Here is a 16,586-nt window from a genome sequence, read left to right on the forward strand (position 1 = left end):
AATCCGTAAAACTTTTTCTATTTTAAATTATACTGTGAGGCTCTTTTTGTGGTATTATATTTTAACAAAAATGAATTGGTTGACAATTAGGGGGCAAAAAAAAAAATAGATTAGTCGCAGTAATATGATTATAAATCTACACACGCGTGCGAAGTGATTCCTTACGCTATATTCCGATTTGTAAGCAGTGAAGATGCATAAAAGAAAAGGTTCTTAAACATGTGACGTGTCGTGAATAGTAAACTCGGCACGTCTGCTGTGAATCAAAGTTTTTTTTGCAGTAGCTTCACTCATCTTTCTCTCACACTCGGACTTGTAACAGGCGACCTACATATTAAAAAAAAAAAAAAAAAAACCCTAAAAATTTATATTTTTTACGAACAATATTAATAACAATTTCAAATTATTGATATTTTGGAGAATACAAAAAATTATTTATCTTCTTTTAATATTTTTAATTACTTTAAAGTGAAATTACAAATTTTAATATTAATTTTTTTAATTCAATTTTAATTTCACTGAAAATTAAAAGACATTAAAATAAGCTGCAACGCTTATTATTTTCTGTGTTAATTTTCTTATAGTTTTGATTGAAGTCAAACTACTTTCAGTAAAAAAATAATTATATAAAATTCATTAAAACAATAAAGAAGTGATTATTCACTGTTTCTAAAATGAGATATTATATTGAGTTCTATGTATGTACATATACTTTATTGCATTATGATTTTAAGTGTATGCTGTCGAGTTCATTTTACGCTTCGAACGACACAATCGAGCGTTTAGTTGGCGTTGGTAGCACGTACAGTATAGGATTCCAGTGATGTCGAAGTTTATATTATAGTTCGCCCCATTGGATAAAGGGTTTTAAAGGGTTTATATATATATATGCTGCATTTTAATTTTTTTTTTTATGACTCACTTTTATAAAATTTTATTCCTCTAAATATCTTCCATAAATATAGGTTCCCGTTTAACAGTTTGTATTTTGCGTTATTCATATATCAGAATCAGTTCGCAGAGATTCTAACCTTTGACATTATATAACATTTTCACGAAAATGGAATCAGGAAATTTAAAAAAAAAAATCGAATATTTAAGATTTCATCTATGACGTGAAAAATGTATTTTTCGGGTTTTAAATATTTGAAATATTGAATGATTTAATTATTTTTTATTGCTGTATTGACATTTTTTTAAAAAAAATATTTTATAAGGAATTTCACATAAAAATCATTAATTAATTTTAAACTATTTTATTAAAAATAATTATTTTAAACGAATTTTTTCAATTTTTGAATTAAAATTTAACAGAATTTCTATTTTTATATACGAATTTTTTAAAAAAAAATTTTAGCTACCCAATTTTTGTTTGGTAGAATTTTTATTTTACAATTATTTTCTTTAGAGTTTCTTTACATTACTTTTTATATAAAAGAATTTTAATTTAAGTGAATTTTAATTTATAATAGAATTATATAATTCCAATTCATCGAATATTTTTCTTTTTACGAATTTTTAATATATAGATATAATTTTGAAAACGCCGAATTTTTATTTGTCCGAAATTACAAATGGCCGAACAAATAATCGATTTCGGGGCAAAAAATTTTTAAAATTGACCAATTAGAAATTATCAAGAAAATCGTGATTGTTTTTTTGGACAAATGATAATTCGGCATATCTTATAAAAATTCGGACAAATTTAAATTCAGTCAATTGGAATTTCTTTCATTTAAAAATTATAAAATTCGATTGCGAATGAGAATTTCTGCTAAATTAAAATTTTTTTAAATAAAAATTTGGTAACTAAAAAATTTTTTTATAAATATTGAAAATTCGTATAAAAAGTAACTCTGTCAAATGCTAATTCAAAAAAATGAAAATTGGTATAGGAAATTCTGTGAAATATGCTAATTCGTATAAAAAGAAATTCAATCAAATTCCAATTTGAAAAATGAAAATTCAGCGAAAAAATAATTATTTCTAAAAAAATTCTAATTAATTATTTTTATGGGATAATAATGCTTTAAGGTTTAAAGAAAAATATATATAATAAAATCGTATATTTTCGATAGGTTCCATTTATATATTGAAAATCCCAATAATCCATGTTCTCGACAGTGGAAAAAGAAAACGAAAATATAAATTGGTTGACTAAAAGTGGATCAGCTCAAGTTCTATTTTCTTTTCTGGAAAAAATTGAACGATTTTTTAGTATATATATATATATAGGCTTATCGATTTTCGTTATTTAATTTTTGTTTTTATAAATATTTTTCTTAAATAATTTTTTTTTTTATTTAACTGAAATTTTATTTTTTTTTTTTTAAACGAATTTCTGTATAATATAAGGACAAAAGTTAAATAATGTTGATTTAAATATTTGAAGCATTTATATTCATAAAGGAGTACACAACTATTTCGTGGTAATGCACACGTTAACTGCATTAGAAATTTATGTTTGTGTCCCTGAGTTAGTGGTTTGTTATGAGAAGCAGCAGCGGAGCCAATTCCTGCGATTCTGATGCCCCAGGCTGCCTTCAAATATTACCACCCTTTGATTACGAATGCTTAACATACAGTATGATTACAGTTTACTGCACATACGCGAATTAACTCGCGTAAAGACGAAATTGGAATTTTTTCGAATTTTTTTTTTTTTAAATTATTTTTCACCTTCCGGATATAATTTGTCCCATTTTTGAAACTATAATACCTTGTCAGTATTAGAAGACTTTTAATTTATTAAAAAAAAAAATTATATTTCCTTCCAGAAAGATTGATTTATTTATTATTTAAAGCAAAAAAAGAAAATAAAATTTTACGATGAAAAAATAATTATTAAAAATTGAAACAATAAATGCCTTTGTGGATATTATAATTTTTATGTTATTTATTAAAATAATAATTAGTTTCATTAAAAGGAGGAGAATTAATTATAAAGAGATTTTCCCCTGGAGTAAAATTTTTAATCTAAATATTACATTTTATATAAAATAAATATAAATAAAAATATATAATTCAAAAAAAAATTTTAATTAAAACTAATATTGAATTTTTTTTCTCCTAATTAGTCTAAAAAAATTAATCATATTATAAAGTTGTAGAAAAAAAATTTTAATCTAAATTAATTAATATTAATATAAATATAATATTAATTATAATATTAATTTTAAATCAACGAGCATTACCTTTTACCATTAAATAACAGAAGGTCTCTAATTAGAAATACCCTTCAAACCCTTCATTTTAATAATATTCTCGCTTTTTATAGAACAGGCAGTAATTTATAAAGTAGAATATTTCAATCGTATTTTTTCTTTTTTAAAATAATTCTTAATTAAAATTGCATTTTAAAAAAATGTCGAAACTTTTTTTTTTGTGATGAAATTACAAATTAATTTAAATTGCAATTTTAATAAATTGTTTATTTCATATTATTATTTTTTTTCTTTCGAATATTTTTTTGAAAAAAAAGGAATTCTTTGGAAAATAATAGGGAATTTTTAATTAAACAAAATAAAAACTTTGATTAAATTTATATTTAAGTATAAAGGAAATTATTTTTTTTTTCATTTTGTCGTCTAAATTCACGCGATGAAATCGTCTTTTAGTGTGATATTTAACGAGGGTCTGTCCTTCCTCTTTGCTTGCGACGTAGTTTTTTTTAAAGGGGATGACGTCGACGGCACTTAACGTGGACTCGGGTAATTTCCGTCGTGTGCTCCAAATTTTTAACCCTCATACCAAAAAAATGAAAGCATTTAGATTTACCATTAACATCACATATTTCCATTTATATAAATATGTTATATTTGGAAAAATTCGATTAAAATATTTTTGTTTTCGGTTTTATAATACCTATTTTTTTTATCTTGAATTGCAGTTTCTAACTTTTAAAAAAGTAAATTACAGAAGTTTATTTATATAAAAAAAAATTACTTTCCAAACAGTGTTTCCGGAATGAAATATTAACTAATTGATATTAAAAAAAACTCACTATATTCGATATTACAATATTTATATACTAATTAATTACGTTCAGATTTCAAATATTATATATATATATATATATAATTGAGTATAATTTCAATACTAATTTGATTTTCTGTATATATGGAATCATTCAATCAAAATAATATATGACAAATTAATCCTTAATTAATTTATCGATAAAATTGCTTTATATTGAAAGTACAGACATTTCGTTTGGTTATAAATAATAGTAATGTATTTTTAATTCTTAAATTCTGAGGTGAAATTTTTTTTTTTGGTCGCTTTTTTTATAAAAGATGTTTTTATAAATTAATTTTTTTTTTTGTTAATTGTAAACGAATAATTTTAAACTATTCTTAAAAAGTTAACATAGAAAGAGGATTAAGTAAATACAAAGAAAATACTGTTAAATAATTCGTTTAGTAAAAGCTTTTAAAATCTTGTTATACGATCAGCTAGAAGAAAATAAACTTTAGACCAAGTGTCGGATGAACTATTATATATATATAAACAGGGTATTTTAGGGTTAAATGCAAATTGTTGACCTAACTGAATTTAATAATTCTTATTAAGAATTATTTATGTTTATTATAAACTTTCTTTCATATTTGAAATTATTATTTTATTTTATTCAATTTTTATATTTAAAAAAAATTTTCTTTAATTTTATACACTGAAAAAAAAATTTTTTTTTTTGATTCAAATAACTCATTACTTGACTGATATCAAATAAATATTTCCCTTGACTAAATAATTTTTGAGTCAATTAAATAAACTGTATTTTAACCAATAATTTCTGTATTTGAAACAGAAAAAAAATTTTTATTGACTCAAAACTTATTTAGTTGAGAAACATATTTATTTGATAATAAGATAAATGATTAATTGAATCAAGTAAATTTTTTCAGTGTATACAATAAATAATAGCGTGAATTAATAAATAATAGAATTGCATTATTAAATTAATGTTTTTTTTTATAAATATTTATATTTTTAACTATTTTGTATATAATTTTGAATTTTTGCATCTCCTTGAAAAGGAACATTGTCAATAATACATAAATTTTTGTCGCGTGCCACACGAAAGGCTTTTTCAACAAATGACCGTTACTCTGAATTTTTATACCTTTTCAAGATCCAGATCGACCTTGGTTCGATATTCTCTCTTTTGACAGGTTCATATATTTGATAGGTCCGATTTAAATTTATAAATCCTATTCTATACATAAATATATATATATATATATACATATAGTGGAACATAAATAGAAAATTGGATTTTTAATTTATTTTCTAATTACAAAATTAGCAGGTTGAAAATATATTCTTTTTCATATATATATATAGTTCATTTGAAAAACATGCAACAGTGTCAGTTTATCAGATCGTATCTTGGTTATGAATAATCTCCATTGTGGCATATATGTATATATATATATATATATATATATATATATGCGTTTTACAGACTAAACACTATTCTCATTTTGCTTAGAAATCATATTTCTAATCACTAAACGTATAAGTACAAAAGAAGTTATTTCCTTTGTCATCAGTTTTTTTTATACATATTGCGTAGGTGCGAGAGAGAAATAAATTAAATTTTTCAATATTGTGTGAAAAAAAAAGATTATTTTATTCAAATACTTCATTAATATTATTAAATAAATATTTCCTTGAACCAAATATAATTTATTATAGAAAAATAAAAAATTTTATTTAATGTTTTTTTTTTTTTACAAAAATTAAATTCAAACATTTTTTTTTTTGCGAAACTTTTTTTTATAAATAAAAAGAAACATTTCGCAATTCATTTTCTGAAGTTTAAGAAGAAAAGTTTTTAAAATTGAACAACTATTTTCTCATTTCGTTGCGCGAATAAACGAGAGAAAGAGAAAATGGAAAAAAGAGAGAAGCTGGAAAGCTTGCTTCGAAATTTCGAAGCTTGGAATGGTTTTAAAGGGCTTTCCGAGATGAATATTTCCCACGTGTGATATGCCGAGAGAAAGAGAGAGAGAGAGAGAGAGAGAGAGAGAGAGAGAGAGAGAGAGAGAGAGAGAGAGATAGTTTATACTTTATGCAGCAATGCGATACGCGTTGGTATTAAGGGAAAATATATAATATAATGGTGGACAACATCGATGTCAGTATATGAGAGATCCTAATTTGAAATTGCTACATTCACTCACACACACACATACACCGCTTGTGCCCCATTGTACGGCTGTTATGGGATTAAAGACCCTTGGTACACCCTTGTGAAACGAAACGAACATTCCCTGCATCAACGTTTTCATATACCAAAGAAAAGGGAAGAGTTTTTAGAGATCAAAAAAAAAAAGAAAAAAAAAAGGGCAAAAAGTTACAGCGGTACTAAATGCTAAAAGTCAACTTATTTTTTTCTAATTTTTATGAAGGAGGCGGATGAATTTCCCATATAAAAATCAATAATATTAGATTCGGTAAATTGAAATTTCAGTCATTTAAAAATAATAATAATTATTATTTTTATTATTATTATTATTATTATTATTATTATTATTATTATTATTATTATTATTATTAATAGTAATACATTTTTGATTGCTGCTTCGTGAAAGTAAAGTCATAAATGGAATAACCTCTTGTGGATTTGAGGGATGAATGCTGAGGTAAAGAGAGAGAAAGAGAGAGGAAAGAAATTTATATGAAAGACAGAGATAAAGATTTGAGAAACAATTCTCAGTTCTTTGTTGTCTTGTGTGTGCTTATCGAGTTTACGCTTTGATAAAGCCATAGATGTAATTCTGGATATTGCAGGAAACTCGCGCGTCGTTCTATACGGGGGTAAAATCATCTCGCATCAAGCTGAGAAAGATTAATACAAGAAACTACCCCTCCATCCCTTCATTTTCCACTATATATCCCTCTAACTCAACAACGTACCGCCTGTCCAATATAATGTACGACTCACGCGCGTTTCTCTACAAACTGCATTCAAGAGAGAAAGAGAGTATTATATATATATATATATATATATATATATATATATATATATATATATATATCTAAACTAGCTTACGTGAGAATCCACACATTAGTGCAGAAATAATTTAATTTCTCCATATCTTCCTTCCTCTCTCTCTCTCTCTCCCCCGCTATATAATGCAAATTGTAAATGAAAATCATGATGGGGAAAATTTATTTTAAAAAATTCTTATAAAACATTTTATTTTGCTAATTTTACATCAAATGGGGTTTATTTCAAATTTGAAAAAAATTAGGATTTATTATATAAATTATTTATTTAAATATATTGGATTAATTGAAAATTAATTAATTTATTCATTTAGGGAAAATAATAATTATATTTTTTATATCAGAGCTAAATAAATGTTTCTATTTGTTTCAAATAAATTTTATTTACTTTAAATTAAAATTTCATTTGATTTAAATAAAAATTTTATTTGTGTTAAATAAAATTGTTTGTTTACGTTAAAATAAAATTTAATTTGTAAAAAATAAAATTTTTTTTAAACCAAATAAAATTTTTTTGTATTTTGAAACAAATATAAAAAGTTATTGGGCTTTAAGATAAATATATTTTTTATTTGATACAAGTAAATTTTATTTGTCTCAATTAAATAATACAAATTAAATATTTCTTCGGTTAATGAAAATACTCTCTAAATTTCAATTAGATAAAAATAACTAATTTCATAGCGAAAAGTCAGTTACTAATTCAAATAGTAATATTAATTAAATATTAATTAATTATACTAATTATTTAGTTAAAAATAACTAATTATTTAGACTATTTTTCGCAATTATTTTTCCACTGAAAAATTTTACATATTTTTTTTTATTTTTAATTAAAAAAAAAAATTAATGAAAATTAATTAAATCACAAACGAGCATTTTTTTTCTCTTCGATAATTTAAAGTACGGATACAATAAACGTTTCTACGCTTTGAAATCAAAGCGTGAGTACATAGGTTATTAATATCCAAACGTTGATTATTGAGGGGTTGTTCAAGTATTATATATATATAAAAGCACCTAGCACACTGGGGAAGGGATTTCTTATTTGCTTATAGTTTCTGACACAAAAGAGATATTAAATGAAAAAATACTTACATAATATGTTTTTATTTCTATCAGCAAATAATTTTTCTATAATTTCATATATTTTACAAAAAATTTCGAAAATCTTCTTGTCTGACTAAAACTGTATTTTACTACTAATTACCAAAATTATAGAAAATAACTTCATTTATTTATATAAATTAAATGTCTGACTGAAACTAAATTTTACTACTGAACTTAAAATAATTAAAAACTTTTTTCTGTCTATAAAAATCAGGTACTACTTATACACTCAGAAAAAAAAGATATTTTTGAACCAAATTTTACCATTTTTTTATATTTACCCAATTTTTTGGTTAGTTCAAACAAAATTTGTTTAATTCAAATAAATATTATTATTTGATCTAAATAACTGTTTGGTTTATTTATTTGGTTTATGGTTTTGGTTTGGTTTATGGAACCAAATGTTTGGTTAACTGGATATTAATGCATTTATTTTGTTGATTTAACCAAAATATTTGGTTGCTGCAAACGAATTTTTTTCTGAGTGTATAAAATTTACAAGACTTTGAAAACGTTTTGTCTGACTAAAATGATCTATTACCACTGATAAGCAAAATTAGAAGAATTTTCCATCATTTTGTCTGACTTTCGACAAACTTTACTACTGATAAGAAAATTATTTTGAGAATTAAAAATATTTTTTCTAACTAAAAAAGATCTTTTACTATACTAACTAATATCAAACTTTTTATATTATATCTAACTAAAAATTGATTTGCACTACTGATACTAAAATTATACAATATAATTTTGACTCTCTGAGACCTAGTTATACTGTTATACTGTTACTAAAAATAAAATAATGAAAACCGTTTTAACTTCGAAAAATATCTTTTGCAACTGTTACCATTATTATGAATCTAAATTGGTCTGTCTGACTAAAAACTGATTTCTTCTACTGTAAAAACTGATATATCAATATATTTAAAATGATAGTTTATTTTATTTATAAATTATAAATCTAAATGGTTTTGTCTGACTAAAACTGATTTCTACTACTGTTTAACATTTTTTAATTATATTTATATTTTTTAAATAATTATTTTAAATTATCTTTTTTTTTACATATAAAAAATTATAACTTTTATTTCATTTATTTTCAAGTTAATGTCAGTAGAGTTTAATGTTTTTCTTTAAATCTTTTCCGCGGTGATAAAAAGTTGAAAATTAAGAATTTTGTATATATATATATGAAAGTTTGAACTTTCCTTTATCTTCAAGTGCAGTTACGGGATATAAAAGTTTCTTTTTTAACTTAACATCAGTTTGCGAAAGTGACTGAAATATCTTTTTGGATTACCAAGTTGTTGGATTAATAAAATAATGAAAATAATAATAATAATAATACTAATACTAATAGTTCCATTTTCTTAAAGAAAGATAAAGAAAATATAACGAAAAAGTACAAAACATTGTTCCCTTTTATATATATAGATAATATGACGATACCAAACAGTGTAAAAGTTTTCTTGCTATATATATACAGTAAAAATGTATAAAAGTATATGAACGTGCCCAGAGCTTGAAGTTCTTCACTGAAGGAACTTTTCTTGAACGACTATCGAAATGGAAAAGCGTGCTAACGTCAATCCAACAATCTTTATTCTTTTTCAACTCTCTTTGCTATATTTTATATATATATATATATATATATATAAAATATAGCAAAGAGAGTTTAATATATATATATAATCTAAGTCCACGAGACCATCCGAAAAATTCCCCCTAGAACAAAGGCTCAAGGGATACGTATAATAAAACTTTGCAAATCCATCTGTCCTTTTTTCAATGTTATTGTCAATTTTATTTAAATTTATTTAAATTAATTTTCGCCAATAATATTTTTTTATTTTACTTTTCTTTTTTTTTAATTTAAAATTGTTTTTTTATAATATTTTTATATTTTTATTATTATTATTTCTCCTCTAAATATAAATAATAAAATTAAGAATTAATTTAATAAAATAACAATGAAAATTATTATTTATTAATACTTAATAATAAAATTTTTAACTAATTTAACTTAGTCATTATTATTAGAATTAAATTTTACTAATTCATTACTAATACTAATTTTACTAATTAAATTTTATAATAATTATTTATTGTGTATAAGAAAGCTTGAGCTTTATAATAATAAAAGAAGCTAAATGTCACAATTATTAGTATACTATATATATACATATATATATAAAGAAAATATATTCTTTGCAGAACTTTTCTTCAATATAATGATTCCATAGATTGTGAAACTTCGATTCGGAGTTTAAAGCTATATTGGTATAAAGCCTCCTAGCAGTGCTTTGAAATATACAATATGAAAACTTTTCCGAGATACTTTATTATTATTATGTTTGCCTTGATTTAATTAAATCGAATACTGTAAAAAAAAATAAATATGTTTCGTTATATTTCGACCATAATTTAATTAACTAAAAACATTTTTTAAATTAATTTCAATTAATTAATAATTAATTCATTATTTTTCATGTAATAAATTTTTTTTAAATTATTTAATTAACAAAGTTAAATATTTTGTAATAAATTTTTAAATTATAAATTATTTGAAATAAATTATAATAATATATAATTTTTTTGAAATTATATAAATATATACGGGGGAAAAATGGAGGAATTATTTCTCTAAAATCGATGTGGAAGTAAATCATAATTTTCTCATTTCCCCCTTTAATAGTGAATTAATTCTCTCGCGCAACTTCGAAATCCTTCGACTTTCGTATACGTATATATATATATACCATGCACCACCCTTAATTCTCCTGATGTGGTTGATGAGAAGTTCTGAATTTAGGAGTGCTTATTGGTTCAAAACAATGAATCAAGTTCGAGTAGAAATTCAAGGATGTGGTCCAATTTATAGTCGAGTTTTCCCCCTATTCCCCTCCCCCCGCTCATCAAAGTAGCTTTGAATCTTGTAACTTGAAGAAATTTCATTTGCAATTGCGAAAATTCGATAAAGTCTATTAATTAGTATTTATACAATATACATGTATAATAATTACAACCCTTCACTAATTAGTAATTTGAGATATTATTATAAATTTCCCAAAGAAAAATTTTCCTTTAAATTAATGAATTTTTGTAAATTTTTTAAAATTATTTTTGAGACGTTCTCTTTAGAATTATAATTTGAAAATAATTAAATAAAAAGAAAAATTTTTAATTAAAAAAATGGGGTCCATGAATTTTCTATGAAAATATTATTAATTAGAATTATTATTTTATTTTATTAGAAATAATTATTTTTTAGACGAATTTTCAATTTTCTAATTGGCATTTAATTTAATTTTTTTTTTTACGAATTTTTACTTAAAACTTTAATTTAACAGAATTTCTCATTCAATCGAATTTTATGTGATTTGAATTTTTAAATAAATATTAAATCCTTATTTTATTTCCAATAAAATATATTTTAAAAGAAAAATTTTTTTTATGGGAAATTCGTGCACCACAAAAAAAATAATTTTTTTTTTTTTGAATAGTTTATTAATTAAAATTTTTTTTCAGAGGATATACAGGAAGCAGTTGGCGGTGTGGTCATTGTTGATTTTGAGAGGAATCAGAAATTGAAAGAGGATTACATAGTAAAAAGAGGAAAAAGGAATTTTGGAGAGCTAGTGAGAGAGAGAGCTAGAGGCGGTCTCGAGGGAGGACATCGCCTCTGTTGTGAAAAAACTGGGTTGAAGTTGCTGATGTCCGCCACGAGTCCTGCCCCTGCTGCTCCTGCAAGATTCTCTGGTCCTCGATTAACAACGACTATAGAGGAATTGGACTGTGTATTTTTATCACTGGGATACGATTGCACTGTTTTTCACTCAAAGACATCATCGGTTATTTATTTTCAGTGGCTTCCATACCTAAACCACTGCTGCATTCGATACCCCTCTGAATGTCTTCACACATCCAAAAGTCGTGCGTGGTAAGAAATCATTTTTTTTTATATTTCAAAAAAAAAATCACTTTTTAATTTTTCTAAAAAGAAAAATCGCTTTTTAATTTTTCTAAAAAGAAAAATTAATAAATAATTTTTCATAATAATAAAATAATAAAAAAATTAATTAATTACAAAAATAGGTTTAAATTGAAAAGATTAGAATTTTTTTTCCCTCTCGAAAAGAAAAACATTCAAAAATGTAAACAGATTTTTTAAAAACTCATAGAATTTAATATTAATGTTGCAAGATGCATTTCAAAGAAAAGTTTGTTTTTCTAAGTTTTTTTTTCTTTTTTTTTTTAATACGAATCCCTTTGAATTGTTAATTTGCTTTGAAAATGTATGTATAATAGTGAAAAGAAGTGGAATTTATTTCAAAATTGAAAATCTTCTTAGGAGAATTCTGTTCCATATATATATATATATATATATATCAGAGAAAAAGTAATGAAATTTTAAATCCTCTTCTTCGCGGATAAAAAAAAAAAATGGTGTAACAATTTGTAGAAAATACAGTTTTTAGTTTTCAATTCCCTGAGTTGGGAAACTTAAATTTAAATCCTCTTAACTTTACGCTTTTAAAGGAGTAAAAAAAAAAAAAAAAAAATACGTAACTCAAGTTTAAAATTTTATGATCTGAAAAAAGTAAAGTCCTTGGGAAATTATATTGCTTTGTCCATTTTTATATTACCAATTTTATTTGTAACAATTTCAAAAAGTTATTTTATAAATTCAATTAATTTCTTTTTTTTCTGATTTTTTTTCAGTTAAACTTTTTTAATTTTCTGTTTTTGAGTAATTATTCGGAGGAAAAAAAATTTAATCTTCTGGAAAATAAGCTTATTTTTGATGAATATAAAATAAAATTTAAAAACATCTTCGCGACACATATATACATATCAGTTAGTTTTAAAGAGAAAATATTTCAAAAGTATATATGACTTTTTTTTCAAAATAATATACAGAACCCGTATATTTATTCCTATACACAACTTTGACTTTGATGAACGATTCTCTCCTTTCTTTCTATACTATTTTAAACACTATTCACCGGGTAAAATGTGAAGTATTTCCCAATAAAAGCGTGGCACGCTGATCCTTTATTGCTTCGATTTTTTTTTTGTCCTCTTTTTTTTTAATAAGTGTATTAAATTTCTATTTAAATTAAAAAATATTACGATAAATGTTTATTTAAATAGTTGAAAATTATCGCAAGAAGTATAAAAAAAATATTTCTCAATTCTAAAAATTTTATTTACAATATAAAAATATGTCTATATTTTTAAAAAAATTCTAATATTTATTTGTCAAAATTTAACAAAAAAGTGAAAAAAAATTGTTTACCTCATCGCAGTTTGAAAACACAAACTTCTGAACAAACATTGCATTCTTCACTCAATATTGATAAGTAAAAAGTTTTCCATGCAAGTTTCTCTTATTTCTTTAAAAAAATATATATAAATAAGAATTTTATTTATAGATACACATATGAGATTTTTTTTTGTTCTAATATTTATCTTTCATTGAACAACAAAATTTAATTTTTAAATTAAAATTAACAAATTAATTTAAAAATTTTATAATTAGAAAAAAAGAAATTATAATTTTAAAATAATTTTTAAATTAAATATAGAAATTTAAAAAAAAAGAAAATTCTTTTTATGTAATATTTAATTGTTTTTAAAAAATCAATTTTCTTTTTTTATGATGAAATGCATCCCTATTTTTTTTTTTTAAGACGTCGTAAAACTGAAAAATCAATTGTAGAAAATTCCTCTATTTATCTTTTTCTTTTTCTGCCTCATAAGCCTCTTCGATTGCTTTACATGCGAGAAGGTACTTGAGACAGCCTAAAAAGAATCGTCGAGGGAAATTGCTTTAGCTAAAAGTGAAAGAGAGAAGAAAAAAAAGAAAGAGAGAACGAGAGTTTGTGTAAAAGACAGTAAAGAAAAAGAGAAAGATAGAAAATTGCAAATGGGTAAAGTTGAAAAAGAAGTATAAAGGATAGAAAACTTTAGAAAACTAGCCAGTGACCAAAGCTTACGAGCCATGTTCACAAGTTTTAGTGTGACTTTAACGATTGGCATATAGTGTTTGAGAGCCACCAGAAGGGAATAATAAATTTCGATTGTCTTCTTTTTTTTCTCATTTCCATCTCTGCTTTTCAAGTGTCTCTGATATAAAAAATAAAATAATATTAAAAAAAAAAAAAAAAAAACAATTCGAAATTTTCAAACACGTCCTCGCTAGGAAGGAATTCAGAAAAATTAATTTCTCATTCTTTTTTTCCTTCTTCGCCCTTATTTTTTGTTTTAAATACGAAGGTCGAAACCAATTCAATTCAAACAAATAAGGGAATATTTATATGTTCTCAATATTGGAATTGGAAAAAGGAAATCCTATATCTTTTCATGAAAAATAAAATGTATATCTTTCCGTAAAATGTGATGTGAATATTATAAAAATCTCTTCCATGGATCATTCTCTTGATATCGGATTTTTTTTCCTTTTTAGTTTATTTAAACGATATATTTAAATTTAAAAATGATAATTATAATTAAATGAATTTTTATTTCACATCACATTTTTTTTTCTTCGAAATATAACCCGGGAATAATAAAATAGTTACTTCAAAGCCTTTGTGAATGTAATTAATTGCTCTTTCTCTCTCTCTCTTTCTCTCTGGACGTAATTATTATAACGAATAAGAAGCTCAAAAAATCACATAAAGGAATAAATAATTATTGTTAGCAATAATTTAAAAAAATAATTTTTTTTTTTATTTTTTTATTTTTATATATAAAAAAAATATATGTATATAAATATTTTCTTTACTATATATATATTTTTTAAATTAATTCATTTTTTTAAAGAAAGAAAAAATATTAAAAGGAAAGAAAACAAATAGAAAAAAATTCGTGAAACATCTAAAATCTCCAAGGTTTATTTTTCTTGAATGTAATAAATTTTTTTCTTTTTTGTTTTCACATTAAGAAAATAGAAACGAGTTGTCATTCTGTTTCATTTGCAAATAGACTGAAAATTTTATTTATTTATTCTATGAGAAAAAAAAAGAGGCACGGGTCGATAAAAATGATCCCCGGAGAAATCACTGTAGAAAACTATGTCTATCATGTGGACAAGAGGTTTTTAAAATGTACTCTCTTTCTCTCTCCTCTATAGCTATCTTCGAAAAGACCTTTTTAATATTTTATTCCTCCTCAATATCTCTTTTATTACATTTTTCTTCATTTTCCAACAAAGGATAGAAATTTTACAGAATAATAAGTTCATCTCAATATATATATATATATATATATATATATATAGTATTTGTAAGAAAAATAATAGCATCCTGAACTAATAAATTTTTCATTTTATCAATAAAAGAAAATTGATTAAAATAAAGAAACGATAGAATTAATAATTATATTTATAATTTATTTTTCATATTGAGAAAATTTATCGTGATATTTGAGAAATTTCTCTCTCTCTCTCTCTTTCTCGTAAAGTGGATATGATTTTCAATAAGTTTTCTAATGTAAATTATATACGTAATTTATGTATGTGTGTGTTTAGGAAATTAATTTCTCAAATGACTGAAACTTGTACATCTAAAACTTTTGAGCAAAATTGAAACGCAACCTTTAAGTACTACTTGAATTTCCGACAGTGCGGTGTAACTTGTTTTCAAAGTAAACTTTCTGAGTTTATAAAAGAACGGTTCCATCTTTGCTAAAGTACCTATTATATAGAAATATTTTTTTTTTTTTTATTTGATTAATAAGAAAAAAAAATTCAAGTTTAATAAAATTTGAATTTATTTTTTAATAATTTAATTTTTTTACTTAATATTATTTGTTTATTAATTTATGTATATTGTCTGTATTTAATTATTTTTATTATATATTTTTATTTTATATAATTAAATTTTCCAAATTTTTAAAAATCATTTTTTTTTTATAATGGTAAATAATATTTATAATCAGGAATTAATAAAAGTTTTATTTTAAAAATAAGAAATTCAATAAATAAAAGTTAAAATAAAAAAAAAAAAAAAAGGAAAAACAAATTGAATATCATTTTTAAATGAATTAACCCTTTAATATTTAAAGCTTCCGGTTACTTCCGGTTTCCTGAGAAACAGTATAAAGTTTAAGCTACAGATGGCAGCACCTTATGGCTTGTACACATGCACAAACACGCATAACAATCCTGTCGATCCTGTCATTTTTCAGTAACCCTCAATTTTTTTTAACCCTCGTGTGTACATTATGTTTTCCAAATCTTTTCATTATATAACGAATTTAAATATCATGTTCATTGTAAATATATTAAATGAATAAAATATGTCTATTATAGTTATGCAAAACGTAAGTAAATTCTGTCAATATTAATGTGACAATAAATTGTCATATTTACGTTTTAAAAGGGTGCATACAAAAATGGCGTCAAAATAAACATTCTTTTTTTTTCTGATGTAATTTTCTAATTTTCTTGATAA

General features: G+C 23.0%; 1 protein-coding gene across 3 annotated transcripts in view; it reads left to right on the top strand.

Annotated features, from left to right (window-relative positions):
• Positions 1-16,586, top strand: part of LOC127285478 (mucin-4-like) — a 41,423-nt gene that overhangs the window by 10,618 nt on the left and 14,219 nt on the right. For 2 of the 3 annotated variants that reach the window (XM_051311515.1, XM_051311518.1), the window contains exon 2: positions 11,656-12,067. In XM_051311515.1, the coding sequence (XP_051167472.1) occupies positions 12,038-12,067 (30 nt within the window). In that variant the 5' untranslated portion in view covers positions 11,656-12,037. Of the gene's footprint in view, positions 1-11,655; positions 12,068-16,281; positions 16,456-16,586 lie in introns of those variants that run through there. The other variant, XM_051311516.1, reaches the window with a different exon arrangement.

The sequence above is a fragment of the Leptopilina boulardi genome, unplaced genomic scaffold, assembly GCF_019393585.1.
Source record: "Leptopilina boulardi isolate dan_hultmark-lab unplaced genomic scaffold, ZJU_Lbou_2.1 LbouV2_333, whole genome shotgun sequence".
In the NCBI taxonomy this organism is placed as follows: Eukaryota; Metazoa; Arthropoda; class Insecta; order Hymenoptera; family Figitidae; genus Leptopilina; species Leptopilina boulardi.